Source organism: Geotrypetes seraphini, chromosome 13 (assembly GCF_902459505.1).
Source record: "Geotrypetes seraphini chromosome 13, aGeoSer1.1, whole genome shotgun sequence".
NCBI classification, from domain to species: Eukaryota; Metazoa; Chordata; class Amphibia; order Gymnophiona; family Dermophiidae; genus Geotrypetes; species Geotrypetes seraphini.
Genome location: NC_047096.1, coordinates 6,050,520 through 6,065,592, shown reverse-complemented (window position 1 = coordinate 6,065,592; position 15,073 = coordinate 6,050,520). Strand labels below are relative to the sequence as shown.

The window sequence follows — 15,073 nt, the reverse complement described above, 5'->3', positions numbered from 1 at the left end:
TGTATTATAAGAACATAAGAATAGCTTTTCTGGGTCAGACCACAGGTCCACGAAGCCCAGTAGCCCGTTCTCACGGTGGCCAATCCAGGTCCCTAGAACCTGGCCAAAACCCAAGGAGTAGCAACATTCTAAATAGAATCCCCAAAGAGTAACAAGATTCCGGAATCCCCAGAGTAGCAACATTCCAGGGCAAGCAGTGACTTCCCACGTGTCTTTTACATAAGAACATAAGAATAGTCTTACTGGATCAGACCAATGGTCCATCCAGCCCAGTAGCCCGTTCTCACGGTTGCCAATCCAGGTCCCTAATACCTGGCCAAAACCCAAAGAGTAGCAACATTCCAAACAGAATCTCAAAGAATAGCAAGATTCCGGAATCCCAGAGAGTAACAAGATTGTAGAATCTCAAAGAGTAGCAACATTCCATACAGAATCCCAAGGAATAGCAAGATTACGGAACCCAAAGAGTAGCAACATTCCATGCTACCAATCCAGGGCAAGCAAAGGCTTCCCCCATGTCTTAATAATAGACTATGGACTTTTCCTCCAGGAAATAGTCCAAACCTTTCTTAAAACTAGCTACGCTATCTGCTCTTTCCACAACTTCTGGCAATGCTTAACTATTCTCTGAGTGAAAAAAAACTTGCCTCCTATTGGTTTTAAAAGTATTTCCCTGTAACTTCATCGAGTGTCCCCTAGTCTTATAATTTTTGACTGAGCAAAAAATTGATTCACTTGTACCCATTCTACTCCACTCAGGATTTTGTAGACTTCAATCATATCTCTCCTCAGCCGTCTCTTTTCCAAGCTGAAGAGCCCTAACCGTTTTAGTCTTTTCTCATACGAGAGGAGTTCCATCCACTTTATCATCTTGGTCGATCTTTGAACCTTTTCTAGTGCTACTATATCTTTCTTGAGATAAGGAGACCAGAATTGAACACAATACTCCAAATGAGGTCGCACCGTGGAGCGATACGGGGGCATTATAACATTCTTAGTCTAAGAACTGCCTTCAAAGAATACAATTGATTCAGAATACCGCTGCAAAGTTGATCTATGGAAAGAGCAAATTCGACCATGTGACTCCTTTGCTTTTCTCTCTTCATTGGCTCCCGGTTTATTTTAGAATTCAGTTTTAAGTGTTTATGTATTGTTTAAGATTTTACATGGTATCTTTGCTCCTCTTATTCTTCTGCTATGGAATGTTTATAGATTTTCATATGCAAGAGGTATTCATCGATTTAAACTTTCTCTTCCTTCTAGGAAAGGAATTCAAGGAGTTAAGAATTTTAGCAGCTCTCTGGCGTTTAAATTTCCCCAATTATGGAATGAACTTCCCCTAATTTTGAGGTGTCCCAATTCCTTCCAACTCTTCTGTAAACTTCTAAAAACTTTTTTATTCGCTAAACATTTTGAAAACCAACTCTCTTGTATTTCAGTTTACTTTATTTTTTTAAAATTTATTGTTAACTGCGTCGAGCTTCCTTTGGTTAAAGACCCAGTATATAAGGTTAAGTTTTGGTTTGGTTTAGTTAACCATCTCTTTTTTTAATCACTCTTTAGCTCCTCAATATCTCTCCTCTCTTGTCTCTCTCTAGACTCCTCCCCGGGAATTCCATTCATCAGGCAAACTCTCTTTACTGTACCCTTCTCTTCTACTGCCAACTCCAGACTGCGCCCTTTCTCTCTTGCTGCACCTTACGCCTGGGATAAACTGAGTCAGGACGTCAAGCTCCATCCCTGGAACTATTCAAATCCAGAGAAAAAAAGCCCTCACCCAATGCACCCTGAGTAACTCCCTAAGCCCCTGCTTGTCCTGTTGACTGTTAATTTAGATTGTAAGCTCTACTGAGCAGAGACCGGCTCTTAAATATGCTGTTGTACAGTGCTGCATAGGCCTACCAGCGCTATAGAAATGCGAAATAGTCGGGGGAGGGGGTCTACTTACACTAGGAGAGAACTGTAGGAAGGGTCGGACCCGAGGTCGGTTTCTAAGCGTTGCAGATCCAGAATCATCGTCGCCAAATGAAAACGATGCAAACGCCGTATCTGTGCGATAAAAAAAGAAAAGAAAAAGTAATCAAAAGTGAGGCAGAAATTGCAGTTTTATGAGCCTTATTTAACCTCATCTTCATCTTTTATTACTCTTCTGCCAGCAATAATAATAATACTAATAACTTTATTCTTTTATACCGCCATAACCAAAAGTTCTAGGCGGTTTACACTAAAAAGAGCGAAATACAATAATACAGTACAAAATGCAAATATTTGTAAAATAGAATTTCAGTAATAAAACTCTCGTTAAGTAATAAACTTATCGAACAAAGTGGTCTTAATTAATTTCCGATAACATAGCTTGCTGAATACATTACATAACCAAGATTGTTGCCTACCAGCTTGAAATGCTAGGGTCCTATCTAAGAAAGTCTTATATCTACACCCATCCATTTTTGGATAAGCAAATAAGTAGAAGTTTCTCTTGATGGTCTATGCAACACAAAATGAGGAAAATGGTAAGCTGGAGACAATCTCTTGTGTCAGAGGAGAAGTTTCTGCCCACACACACACGCAACTGCAGGCACAGGCTTCAGTAAGTTTCTTTTCTAAAGTGTCGCAAAGGTAAGGGGGAGGGGGCCGCGTGCGATCGGCGAACGTGCACCTTCCCTCCCTTAACTGCGGGGAGAAAGCCATTCACCGCTCTGCAGGGTGGTGGATGGCCTTGTCCCCATGCCCGCAGTGAGCACTCCCCCCCCCCCCACCATTTCAGCGGGTTACCCTCGGCTAGCTGCGGGTAACTACCACCGTGTCATTCTCTAGGTCTACCATTAACACAATGATTGCTATCATGTGATTTCTGATGTGGATTTCTGAGATTCTTTTCCTTCAATTTAGCACTGTGTTATTTCAACCTCTTTTGAATATCTAACCCTAGTCAGGGCACATGAACTAACCCAGACAGGCTTGGACAAAAGGTGCAGGAGGAGAGAGGAAATGCTGCCAAAACACCAGTAAAATATATTTTGTCAAAGTGAAAGTAGGCATTATACAAATCTTCATGGCAGGTTAAAGTTTTTCAAAATAAAAAAAGGGACACAAACACCCATCCGGCATGATAGTTTCCAGAAACAGACTTCCACATGACTCCACACACCCTGTACATAAAGGCACTGCCCTCCTACCTGGAAGGAGTAAGCTTTCTTAGTGGTTTTAACCTTGAAGGTATGCAGAAAATGTAAGCAAGATTTTTTTTTCCACGAGAAAGGTATCCTGAGAGCAATGTTAAAGCTATTGTGATCGCTTATCTCTCTCTGAGTCACCCGGTAATAAGACTGCACATTGTTTGAGTCAAATTATGCAATGGTTTCAAGTTTCAATTTATTTCATATACAGTGCTCCCCTGAAATTCGTGGGGTTCCGTTCCAGGAACACCCGCAAATTTTGAAAAACCACAATTGCGGTTTAAAAGCTGATCGAAGGCAGGAGAGGGGCAGCTGGGGCGCCGGTATGCGCTAAAAATCATTCTCAGTATTTTCCGAGCACCTCTTCCTGGTACTAAAGTCAGGCTATACCAATCAGGAGTTGCTTTGACACGCCAGATAGCGTGTCAAAGCAACTCCCGATTGGTGTAGCCTCACTTTAGTGCCAGGAAGAGGCACTTGGAAAATACCGCAAATTACTGAGTCCGCGATTCGCGAACCACAAAGTTGTGGGGGTTTCCTATACCACAAATACAACCACAGTTAGTCTAAGTGGTTTACAATAAAATATATTAAAAAAAAAAAAAAATTAAAAAGACATAACAAGAGAGGCAATACACAAAAACAAAAACAGGTATAAGCGTAAAGTTCTCCTCTTCATAACCTCTAATTTCTTATTATGTCCTTCCCTCATTTATTGAATTACCTGTAAACCGTGCCGAGCTCTATCTTTATGGAGATGATGCGGTATATAAACTTAAGGTTTAGTTTAGTTTAATTTTTCTTCCTCTCTCTCTTCTTTATCTTTCTCTCTTCCTCTTTCTCTTTTTTCTCTCTCTCTTCCTCTCTTTTTTTCTTTCTCCCTTCCTCTCTTCTTTTTCTCGCTCTATTCCTCTCTCTCTCTCTCTTTTTCTCTCTCTCTCTCTCTCTCTCTCTTCCTCTCTCTCTTTTTTCTCTCTCTCCTTTTTTTTCTCTCTTTCTCTCTCTCTTCTTTTTTTTCTCTCTTTCTCATTAAAAGGCGTCATGTTTGCAAGTAAATTAGGGAAATTCCTTTTCTTCAAATTCACTGAGCTTTGGAACAACCTCCCTGTCCCGCTGCGGAACCTCGGCTCATTCCAATTATTCCGAAAGCATCTGAAAACCTGGCTTTTCTCCAAAACGTAAAGCTATCTATTGAAAATGTAAAGCTAGCTATCCTCTTCGTAACCTCTAATTTCTTATTATGTCTTTCCCTCATTTATTGAATTACTTCTAAACCGTGCCAAGCTCTATCTTTATGGAGATGATACAGTATACAAACTTGAGGTTTAGTTTAGTTTAATTTTTCTTCCTCTCTCTTCCTCTCTCTTTCTTCTTTATCTTTCTCTCTTCCTCTCTTTTTTTTCTCTTTCTCTTTTTTCTCTCTCTCTTCCTCACTTTTTTTCTTTCTCTCTTCCTCTCTTCTTTTTCTCTCTCTATTCCTCTCTCTCTCTCTCTTTGTTTTTTTTTTTCTTTCTCTCTCTCTTCCTCTCTCTCTTTTTTCTCTCTCTCCTTTTTTTCTCCTTTTTTTTCTCTCTTTCTTTTTCTCATTAAAAGGCGTCATGTTTGCAGGTAAATTAGGGAAATCCCTTTTCTTCAAATTCACTGAGCTTTGGAACAACCTCCCTGCCCCGCTGCGGAACCTCGGCTCATTTCAATTATTCCGAAAGCATCTGAAAACCTGGCTTTTCTCCAAAACGTAAAGCTGTCTATTGAAAACGTAAAGCTAGCTATCCTCTTCGTAACCTCTAATTTCTTATTATGTCCTTCCCTCATTTATTGAATTACCTGTAAACCATGCTGAGCTCTATCTTTATGGAGATGATGCGGTATATAAACTTAAGGTTTAGTTTAGTTTAGTATAAGGGGGATAAAGAAAGGAGAGGTTACAATAAAAGCAAAAAGGTTGGAGAAGTGAGGGAGTGGAACAAAAGGGAAGGGAAGAGAAGTCACCGTGAAATTTGAAGGTGGATTTCTGCAGTTACTCTCAGCGAGGCGAAAACAGAGGAGGGGTTTCAAGTTTATTTAAAAATTTGTCTAATCGCCTAATCATATATTCAAGGCAATGTCCAATACTAAAATAATTTTAAACAACGTATAAGGGGAAAATACAAATGCTACAAACATGACTTACTAGACTGACGGAACCACTAGGAAAGGCCGGGATTAGAAATACATTAATTGACAGAAAATAAGACAGTTAAGGGGATCAACACAAGGAGAGGTTTAAAAAAAATCTGAAATCTAAAGTTGGGCTAAAAGCGGGAATCTAAAATAAAGTGCGGTCTTGACTAAGGCCTTCTTTTAATAAGGTGCGCTAAGCGTTTAGCGCATGCTAATATTTATCACGTGTAGCGCACCTTCGTAAAAGAGAGGGTAAGGGTTCCAACAGTCAAAAGCATCTTTAGAAAGAAAGCCCTTCAACTTGCCCTTGAATCTATCTATATGTCTCTCTTCCCATATAGAAATAGGTAAGGAATTCCACAGTCGAGGAGCCGTAACTGAAAAAATGTAGTCTACAGGTATTGATGGATTTAAGTGAAGGAACAGTCAATAAGTATTGATCACTGAGCGCTCTTCTGAAACTTCTGAAATATGGAGTACTGTGTCCAGTACTGGTCGCCGTACCTCAAGAAGGACATGGCGGTACTTGAGGGAGTCCAGAGAAGAGCAACTAAACTGATAAGGGGTATGGAAAACCTCTCATATACTGACAGACTGAAAAAGCTGGGGCTGTTCTCCCTGGAAAAGCGGAGACTTAGAGGAGACATGATAGAAACCTTCAAGATCCTGAAGGGTATAGAAAATTTAGACAGGGACAGATTTTTCAGATTATGGGGAACCACAAGTACAAGGGGGCACTCGGAGAAATTAAAAGGGGACAGGTTTAAAACAAATGCCAGAAAGTTCTTTTTCACCCAGAGGGTGGTGGACACATGGAACGCGCTTCCGGAGGCTGTGATAGGCTGGAGCATGTTACAAGGCTTCAAAGAAGGTTTGGATAGGTTCCTAGAGGATAAAGGAATTGAGGGGTACAGATAGGAGTAGCGGTAGGTTATAGGGATAGTCTGGGACCACTGCTCAGGCAATGGACCTGAAGGGCCGCCGCGGGAGCGGACCGCTGGGCGAGATGAACCTCTGGTCTGCCTCAGCAGAGGCAACTTCTTATGTTCTTATGTCCCCTAATCTCTTTTCCAGATTTTATCGATGTTGTTCAAGAAACGAACCTTTCTTTGTGCGAGTGTTTGGAGCGAGTGAACTACAATAGCCTACAATACGTACTTAATACAATAACTTCATGTTTGAAATTCCAAATTCAAAGAGTGCCCACTCAACATACCACGAATGCCTGAGGTAGTACAATTTCTCTTGGCTGTAAAAATTCCTCCTTACGTTGGTCTGTACATGTGCAAAGGCACTTGCCAAAGACATCAACTATTCCCTCCATAGGCACAAAATCAGAAAATCTGAATGGTATATTTGGTCCTGTAACTTACCACAGGTAAAAATGTCATAAGAACATAAGAAGCGCCATCTCCGGATCAGACCTTCGGTCCATCAAGTCCGGCGATCCGCACACGCGGAGGCCCTGCCAGGTATACACCTGGCTTATTTTATAGCCAACCATATCTTTATATGCCTCTCTCAAAGAGATATGCATCTAGTTTGCTTTTGAAGCCTAGGACTGTCGATTCCGCAATAATCTCCCCTGGGAGAGTATTCCAAATGTCAACCACTCTCTGTGTGAAGCAGAACTTCCTGACATTAGTCCTGAACTTGTCCCCCCTTAGCTTCATTTCATGTCCTCTTGTCCGTGTCAAATTGGACAATGTAAATAATCTCTGCTCTATTTTGTCGATTCCTTTCACTATTTTGAAGGTCTCGATCATATCCCCACGCAGTCTCCTTTTCTCAAGGGAGAACAATCCCAGTGTTTTAAGTCGATCCTCATATACCAGTTTCTCCATACCCTTCACTAGTTTGGTTGCTCTTCTCTGCACCCTCTCCAGCAGTTTTATATCCTTCTTTAGGTAGGGATACCAATGTTGGACGCAGTATTCCAAGTGGGGTCTGACCATTGCCCTATAAAGCGGCATTATAACTTTCTCCGATCTACTCGAGATTCCTTTGTTTCTCATGCCCAACATTCTATTTGCCTTATTTGCCGCTGCCGCGCATTGTGCCGACGGCTTCAGGGTCCTATCTATCAGTACACCCAGATCCCTTTCTTGTTCACTTTTTCCCAGAGTTGCACCTGACATTCTGTACTCGTATTCCTTATTTTTACTGCCTAAATGCATTACCTTGCATTTCTCCACGTTGAACTTCATCTGCCATTTCTCCGCCCATTTTTCTAACCGACACAAATCGCTCTGGAGTTCCTCACTGTGCTAACCTTGTTCTAAATGGAGGGAAATAGCAGCTAAAAAGTTGAAAGGTCGAGCAAAAGACATGGGGGCAGTGGGTATACCTGTAAATTCTCATACGCAGCCCACACAGGCATTTAATAAATAAACTGAGTACCCTAGGTATGGGCCTAAAAGTGACGGACTGGGTCAGGAATTGGTTGAGTGGAAGGTGACAGAGGGTAGTGGTCAATGGAGATCGCTCTGAGGAAAGGGATGTCACCAGTGGTGTGCCTAAAGGTTCGGTTCTTGGGCCTGTTCTTTTTGACTATAGCTTATTAGGAATTGCTTCTTAAGCTGCCCCAGACACATGCTGCAAAGGCGAACTAGGTACTTGAAGCAAGGGCAGAGACCAGACTGCAGCGATGACATCTAAACAATAGACAAAGAGCTGGAAGTGAGCTCAAAACAAAGTGGAAAGATGAGTACAGAGAGGATTGGCCATTCATAGTTGCCAACTTTCATATCAAAGAGGACACTTGATGCTGAACAAACGAAGGGTAAAAGCAACATCCTGGAAATGAAGCCAAAATTCTCTATGCAAGGGAGAAAAGGGCAAGACATAATTATGCCGTTATACTGGATTTTTCTGGGAGGGGTGGCACTGTGGAGGTCAAAACCACCGAGTTTAATCATCAAAACCTAAGTGGGGGAGGGGCTACAAACTGAAAATCAATTGAGGAAGACAGAAGAATGAAGATTTGACTAAGGTATCTTGGTCTTCCCCCAGCACCATATGGGCATGTTTACAATCACTTGCAGATTTAAGATACTTCCTGCTTAGTCGTGCTCATTGGCTACATGTTGCATGTGACCTCTTCTCGCCTGTGTTCTTGAAACCTGCTTTGTGTTCTTCATACCTCAGCAAAGTGGAACCTCTACCCCATTGGTCAGTTCCAGACTCTGAGCACTTTGGGAAATTTCTCTGCCTCCTCCCCTCTGTGCAGAAAAAAAAGTGTCCATCATGCCTTCAACACAACAAGGCAAATCCTACAAGTCTCTTCTCTCCTCTTTCAACTCAATCCATCATCCGTTTTAGCAATTCAACATTCAGCAACTACGGTATTTCTCACCAAGGTCATTCAACCTATTATCAGCCCTTCCTGACAATGGCTGAACTGTGACTTAATTCAGACAGGCTCTACCACACATAGAAACATGATGGCAGATAAAGGCCAAATGGCCCATCTGCAACATTCACTATCTCCTCCTCTCCCTATTGGCTAAGGCTCTTAACATTTGCATCTCCTCTTCCTATAGGCTAAGGCTCTTTACACCTGCATTGTGAAGTCATAGAGCTTTAATATCATAGTAACATAGAAACTTGATGGCAGATAAAGGCTGAATGGCCCATCCGCAACATCCACTATCTCCTCCTCTCCCTATTGGCTAAGGCTCTTAACATTTGCATCTCCTCTTCCTATAGGCTAAGGCTCTTTACACCTGCATTGTGAGGTCATAGAGCTTTATGGTTATAGAAACATGATGGCAGATAAAGGCCAAATGGCCCATCTGCAACATTCACTATCTCCTCCTCTCCCTATTGGCTAAGGCTTTTAACATTTGCATCTCCTTTTTCTATAGACTAAGGCTCTTTACACCTGCATTGTGATGTCATAGAGCTTTATGGTTAGAGAAACATGATGGCAGATAAAGGCCAAATGGCCCATCCAGTCTGCCCATCCATAGCATCCACCATCTCCTCTTCTCCCTAAGATATCTCACATGCCTGTCCCAAGCCATCTTAAATTCAGAAACAGTCTTCATCTCCACCACTATTCCATGCATCTACCACTCTTTCTGTAAAGAAGCATTTTCTTACATTACTCCTGAGCTTATCGTCTCTGAACATCCTCTGCCCACTCCTTCTGGAGTTTTCTTTCATTTGAACAAGACTCTACTCCTGTACATTAACACCACAGAAATATTTAAACGTTCCTATCCTATCCCCTCTCTCCCATCTTTCTTCCAGAGTATACATATTAAGTTCTCTAAGTCAGTCCCCATATGATTTGTGACAAAGACCACTAACCAATTTTGTAGCAGCCCTCTGGACTGACTCCCTTCTATTTACCGTATTTCCCCTTATATAGGTCGCGGCCTATACATGGGTTTTACAAACCTGTGTAAGGGGCACGGCCTAGTTATATGGGGCAGCCTATATAAAAATTTTTAATCATCCCCCCCACCCCCAGTACCTTTTTCGGAGCCCCCTGAATGGTGAATCTCCAGCGCTGCAGGGCGGCCGCGATCTCTTCGACATCCGGCCTTGCCCCCGCACCGCTTGCTGAGTGACTGACGTCAGTTATCTGAACTTACACAGTTGATCGTAATCAATTCATCCTATCTGCGAAACAGAAATGTCTTCAGGCTTTTTCTAAAGGCTAGGCAGGAGATGAAGGTTAACATAATATTGAGGGACACGAAAATAACAACGAAGGAGACCAGGTGGTGCTCAATCCATTTATAAATAAACCAGACTCGACACGGTCGTGTTTCGGCCCAAAAGGCCTGCCTCAGGAGTCTCCTAAAGCTTGTTTCATAACAAAATCCATGTTAATGGCTTTTAATTCCTTTCACTTGTCCATACAGGTTTTACTGGAATCCAATTTCTGCAGATCTAACCTGGGAAATTGGAAAATGAGCGGCTTGGGAGATGGTGTGGGCTTCTCCTGCTTCCTTGCAGCCACTCCCTTTTCTCCCACACAAGTTGTTTATCCCATATACCAGCTTGGTACGAAAGCAACTTACTAAACAATGATTTATATAGCCTCTAAAGCAGTGGTTCCCAACCCTGTCCTGGAGGAACACCAGGCCAATTGGGTTTTCAGGCTAGCCCTAATGAATATTCATGAAGCAAATTTGCATGCCTATCACTTCCATCATATGCAAATCTCTCTCATGCATATTCATTAGGGCTAGCCTGAAAACCCGATTGGCCTGGTGTTCCTCCAGGACAGGGTTGGGAATCACTGCTCTAAAGGATGAAAAAAAATCGTAAGCCACGTAAATGTTTCCTATCGGCAAATACAAAATGGTCAAAAAGATAGCTGGGTAGTAGCTCATTCAGAGCTTTAATAATAATAATAACTTTATTTTTGTATACCGCATTACCATGGAAGTTCTATGCGGTTAACAGATGAAGAGACTGTACATTACAGCGAAGTTACACATTTTTTTTTTTTTTGGCATAGCTACATTTACATTTTCGGCGACGCTACATTTACGGTGAAGTTATTTTTCAGGTCGGTTACAATTGCAGAGAAGTTACATTTGCTGTAAGTTGCATATATATATAGCGGAGTTCATACAGTAGTGTTACATAGTGTTAAAACATAGACAGCCAAACCTGAAAATCACTCTCGCTTCAATGGGGAGCCAATGCAGCCTAAATAATAAAAGAACAAGAGGGCATTTGGAAAAGTTGAAAGGGGACAGATTCAAAACGAATGCTAGGAAGTTCTTCTTTACCCAACGTGTGGTGGACACCTGGAATGCGCTTCCAGAGGATGTAATAGGGCAGGGTATGGTACTGGGGTTTAAGAAAGGATTGGACAATTTCCTGCTGGAAAAGGGGATAGAAGGGTATAAATAGAGGATTACTGCACAGGTCCTGGACCTGTTGGGCCGCCGCGTGAGTGGACTGCTGGGCACGATGGACCTCGGGTCTGACCCAGAAGAGGCATTGCTTATGTTCTTATGTTATAAAATAATACTAAAACACATGGTTGGACTTTTATATTATATACATCAAGCAAAGTGGAATGATATTATAGTAAACAAGCATCCTGCAATTTTAGTAAAACTCTAAGGGGCCCTTTCCCTAAAGCCGTGAGAACTGACGCAGGCATTGAGGAAGCAGCGCGGGGCGGGCTGGACGCTGAAAAGATCGCTCCCACCCTGCACCACGGCCGCGACATTGCAGGAGGCAGCCGGCAGAGGTAGGGTATTTATGGGGGGGGGGGAGGGGGGGAGTTGACCTTAATATTAGGAAACTGACCAAAGCAATTCCAACTTTAATGCTGGTCTTCCAAATCAAACTTTTGCATCTCCCATCTTTTCTTGATAAACTCATCATCCCCTCTCGCCCTCCCCGGACCCTTAGATCGCCTGATCAGAATTTACTGACCATCAAAGAATTCTACTACACTAGAAAAACTAACTTTTCCGATGTAGCTCCAACTTTATGGAACGCCATGCCACCTCAACTCCGCGCACGACAATTGAGCCCCGACAATTGCACACACGACAAATGCATGCACTGAATAGGAGGTGACTCTTCGAATGCTCCCCGACAATTGCACACATGACAAATGCGCACACTGAATGGGAGGTGACCCGTCACATGCGCCTCGACAATTGAGCCCCAACGAGTGCGCCCGACAATTGCACACACGACAAATGCATGCATTGAATGGGAAGTGACCCATCAAATGCGCCCCAACAACAGAGCCCCGACAAGTACGCCCTGACAATTGCACGCATGACAAATGCACGCACTGAATAGGAGGTGACCCTTCAAATGCGCCCCGACAATTGCGCTCCTAGTGGATACTATTTTGTCTTTTTGAGGGTTACGAAGTAACTCTTTTTTTTGAGGGGGGTCCCCCCCACCACTGCACTTAAAAGGTTCACTTGGTATCTAGTGGTAGGGTAAGGTTATGATTCTGGGAACCCTTTAAATAAGTGGATATGTCAAAGGCCCTGATTTGCTCAGACTCCTCAGGCCCCGTCCCTTGGGAGGGGCTTGAGGCGCCATGGGACGGGGCCTGAGGAGTCTGAGCAAATCAGGGCCTTCCACATATCCACTTATGGCAGATTTAGAGTAGCACAATGTATGTATACCTTTCAAACGTTCCCTCTATGGTGTGCGCGTTTCACAGGGCGCCACTTGTCCGTGCGTGCAATTGTCATGCGCAGATTTGTGGCCTCTGGGAAGAAATGTTAAGAACGGATCCTTTTCTCACTCGGGAAAAGCGTGTTATAAAGCGTTTCAAAATACTCTCTCCCAGCCCTTCACTTTTCACAGAAAATGATCTGTATTGTATTTGGGAGAGGGTTTTCTTTTTCTTGCCGGCACCCTGAAGTTCGTAGCGACCGACAGAGACTGCAGAATGGAACAGGAATCTCCATAATAAGAATGGGAGGCACCCCTAAATCACCAAGGGGCCAAGCAGGTTTAGTAAAGGCTGCACCTTCCACTCCAGCACGTGGTTCACCTAGTCAAACCTGCCTGCGACGGTCCCCAGGCAGAACCGCCCGTTCACAGCAAGGAGAATCCAGAAAGAGAGAGAGAGAAAAATCTGACAGCTTCTGATAAATACAGTAAGTGAGAGAGAGAAGAAACCTGCTCAGAAATTGACATAAGAATGATAAATCTGAAACTTAAAAGTTTGGATCGATGTTTGAAATCTGGAACTTATAAGTCTGAGTTTATCATTCTTATGTCAATTTCTGAGCAGGTTTCTTCTCTCTCTCACTTACTGTATTTATCAGAAGCTGTCGGATTTACTAAGGGCTCCTTTTACGAAGCTGCGTTAGAGGTTTAACGTGAGTAATAGCATGCGCTAAATTGCCGGCCACGCTAGACGCTAACGCCAGCATTGAGCTAAAAAGCTGCGTGTGCTAAAACCACTAATGCCGCGTTAGCGTTTAACACTTGCTAAATTGGCTACTGAACCTTAGTTTAAGGACCCGTATATCTGTTTCTCATTCCCTCTGCACCCTCTCTGCCTCTTCATCCCTTTATCTCCCTTCATGAACAGTATATACTGATCCACCTTGTGTCCTGTGTTTCGGTCATAATTAGATTGTTCCTGGAGGAAAAGTCCATAGTCTGTTATTGAGAAAGACATGCTACTGTTTGGGGGATTCCGGAATCTTGTTACTCTTTGGGGATTCCGCATGGAATGTTGCTACTATTTAGGGTTCTGGAATCTTGCATATTCTGAGGTTCTGGAACCTTACTACTCTTTGAGATTTTATGTCGAATGTTCCTGCTACTTGGTTTTTGGCTAGGTACTAGGGACCTGGATTGGCCACCGTGAGAACGGGCTACTGGGCTTGATGGACCATTGGTCTGACCCAGTATAGCTATTCTTATGCCTAACAGCTTAAAATGGTGTACCGCAAGACACGCTCAGGCGTCCTGTGGCAAGTACCAAATCAGCACATGCAAACTGCTTGCTAAAATTTTTAAAATTATTTCATTAAGGGAGCAGAGAATGGGTGTTCCTACATTACTGCATGCTAATACCGCAAAAGCCCCTACCACCTACAAAATGGGTAGTGGCAAGTCTCACGTGGTAAAATTTTTAATGGTAACAGTAGGTATAAGGATATTATTACAAAAAAAAAAACCAAACAAGCACAAGAGAGGCCATTTTTTCCGTTGCAGTAAAAGTGCTCGGTAAAAATCTGCATATGGGCGCGCTAAGGCCACTTTTTCCCACAGCTTAGTAAAAGGATCCTTAAAGGCAAGCTAGCAAACAAAATATACCCTAACAAATACACATCCCTCCTGATCCAATTGCAAGAGCCTAATCCACGGTCATTGGGGGAAACCCAGTGCTGCCTTAACTATGTCTGGCTCCCAACACAATCCCAACATCCAAAAAGAGCTCACGACAAATATTCAAGCTTCCCATTTCCTATTTTTGATCTAAGTTACTTACCCCAGGTACACAATACGTACCTGTATATAATATGTAAGCAGCTTTGATTGTGAACCATAGAAAGGCAGTCCAGTGGAACAAATAAACGTACCAGTTTCTGAACAGATCTCGGTTCCTGAACAGTCAAACCGGCAAACCCGTGCTCCGCGGGCTGAGATGTACGGCGGGAGAGCTTCGACCCCTGCTCCAATCTGCAGTGCCTTTTCTTGATTTTCTTTGTGTACCACTCTGAGAATCCGGGGGGTGTTTAAAGAAAAATAACGCGATGTGGAGGGCTCGTAGTAAGGCTTGGGTAACCAAGCAATTTTTTTTATTGAGTGGATCCATGAAGTCTTTGCCTCAAGTGTGAGAAAATACCTTCAAGAAAAAAAATTGAGAATACAATGCCTTCTTGTGATGGATAGTCCTCCTGTTCACACTCCAGACTTGTACGATGAGTGAAGTTCCTGCCCCCTAACACAACTAGAAGTGACCTCTGACACCTCTGGAAAAATCACTTCAACATCCTCCATTGCATAAGTATCATTGACAAAGCTTGGGGACAAGTGACTTACAGGACCATGAACTCAGCCTGGAGGAAATTGTGGCTAACAGAGAGATTGAGGGCTTTGAGGCCGAGTCTGTTGCTGTTGTCAATGGGCAAAAGTATGGACTTGGAAGCGGACAATGCTGATGTGGAGGAGCTGGTGGAAGACCACAGGAATGAGCTCACCACGCAAGAACTGGAACACCTTCAGAGGGAGCAGCAAAAGATGGTAGTACATAGTAACATAGTAAC

At 43.0% G+C, this 15,073-nt stretch overlaps 1 protein-coding gene across 1 annotated transcript in view; it reads right to left on the bottom strand.

The window, feature by feature from the left end:
• C13H6orf132 (chromosome 13 C6orf132 homolog) overlaps positions 1 to 15,073 on the bottom strand; it is a 45,006-nt gene that overhangs the window by 22,525 nt on the left and 7,408 nt on the right. Inside the window, exon 2 of the mRNA XM_033918437.1 lies at positions 1,949 to 2,049. Coding sequence (XP_033774328.1) covers positions 1,949 to 2,049 — 101 coding nt within the window. The remainder of the gene's footprint in view (positions 1 to 1,948; positions 2,050 to 15,073) is intronic.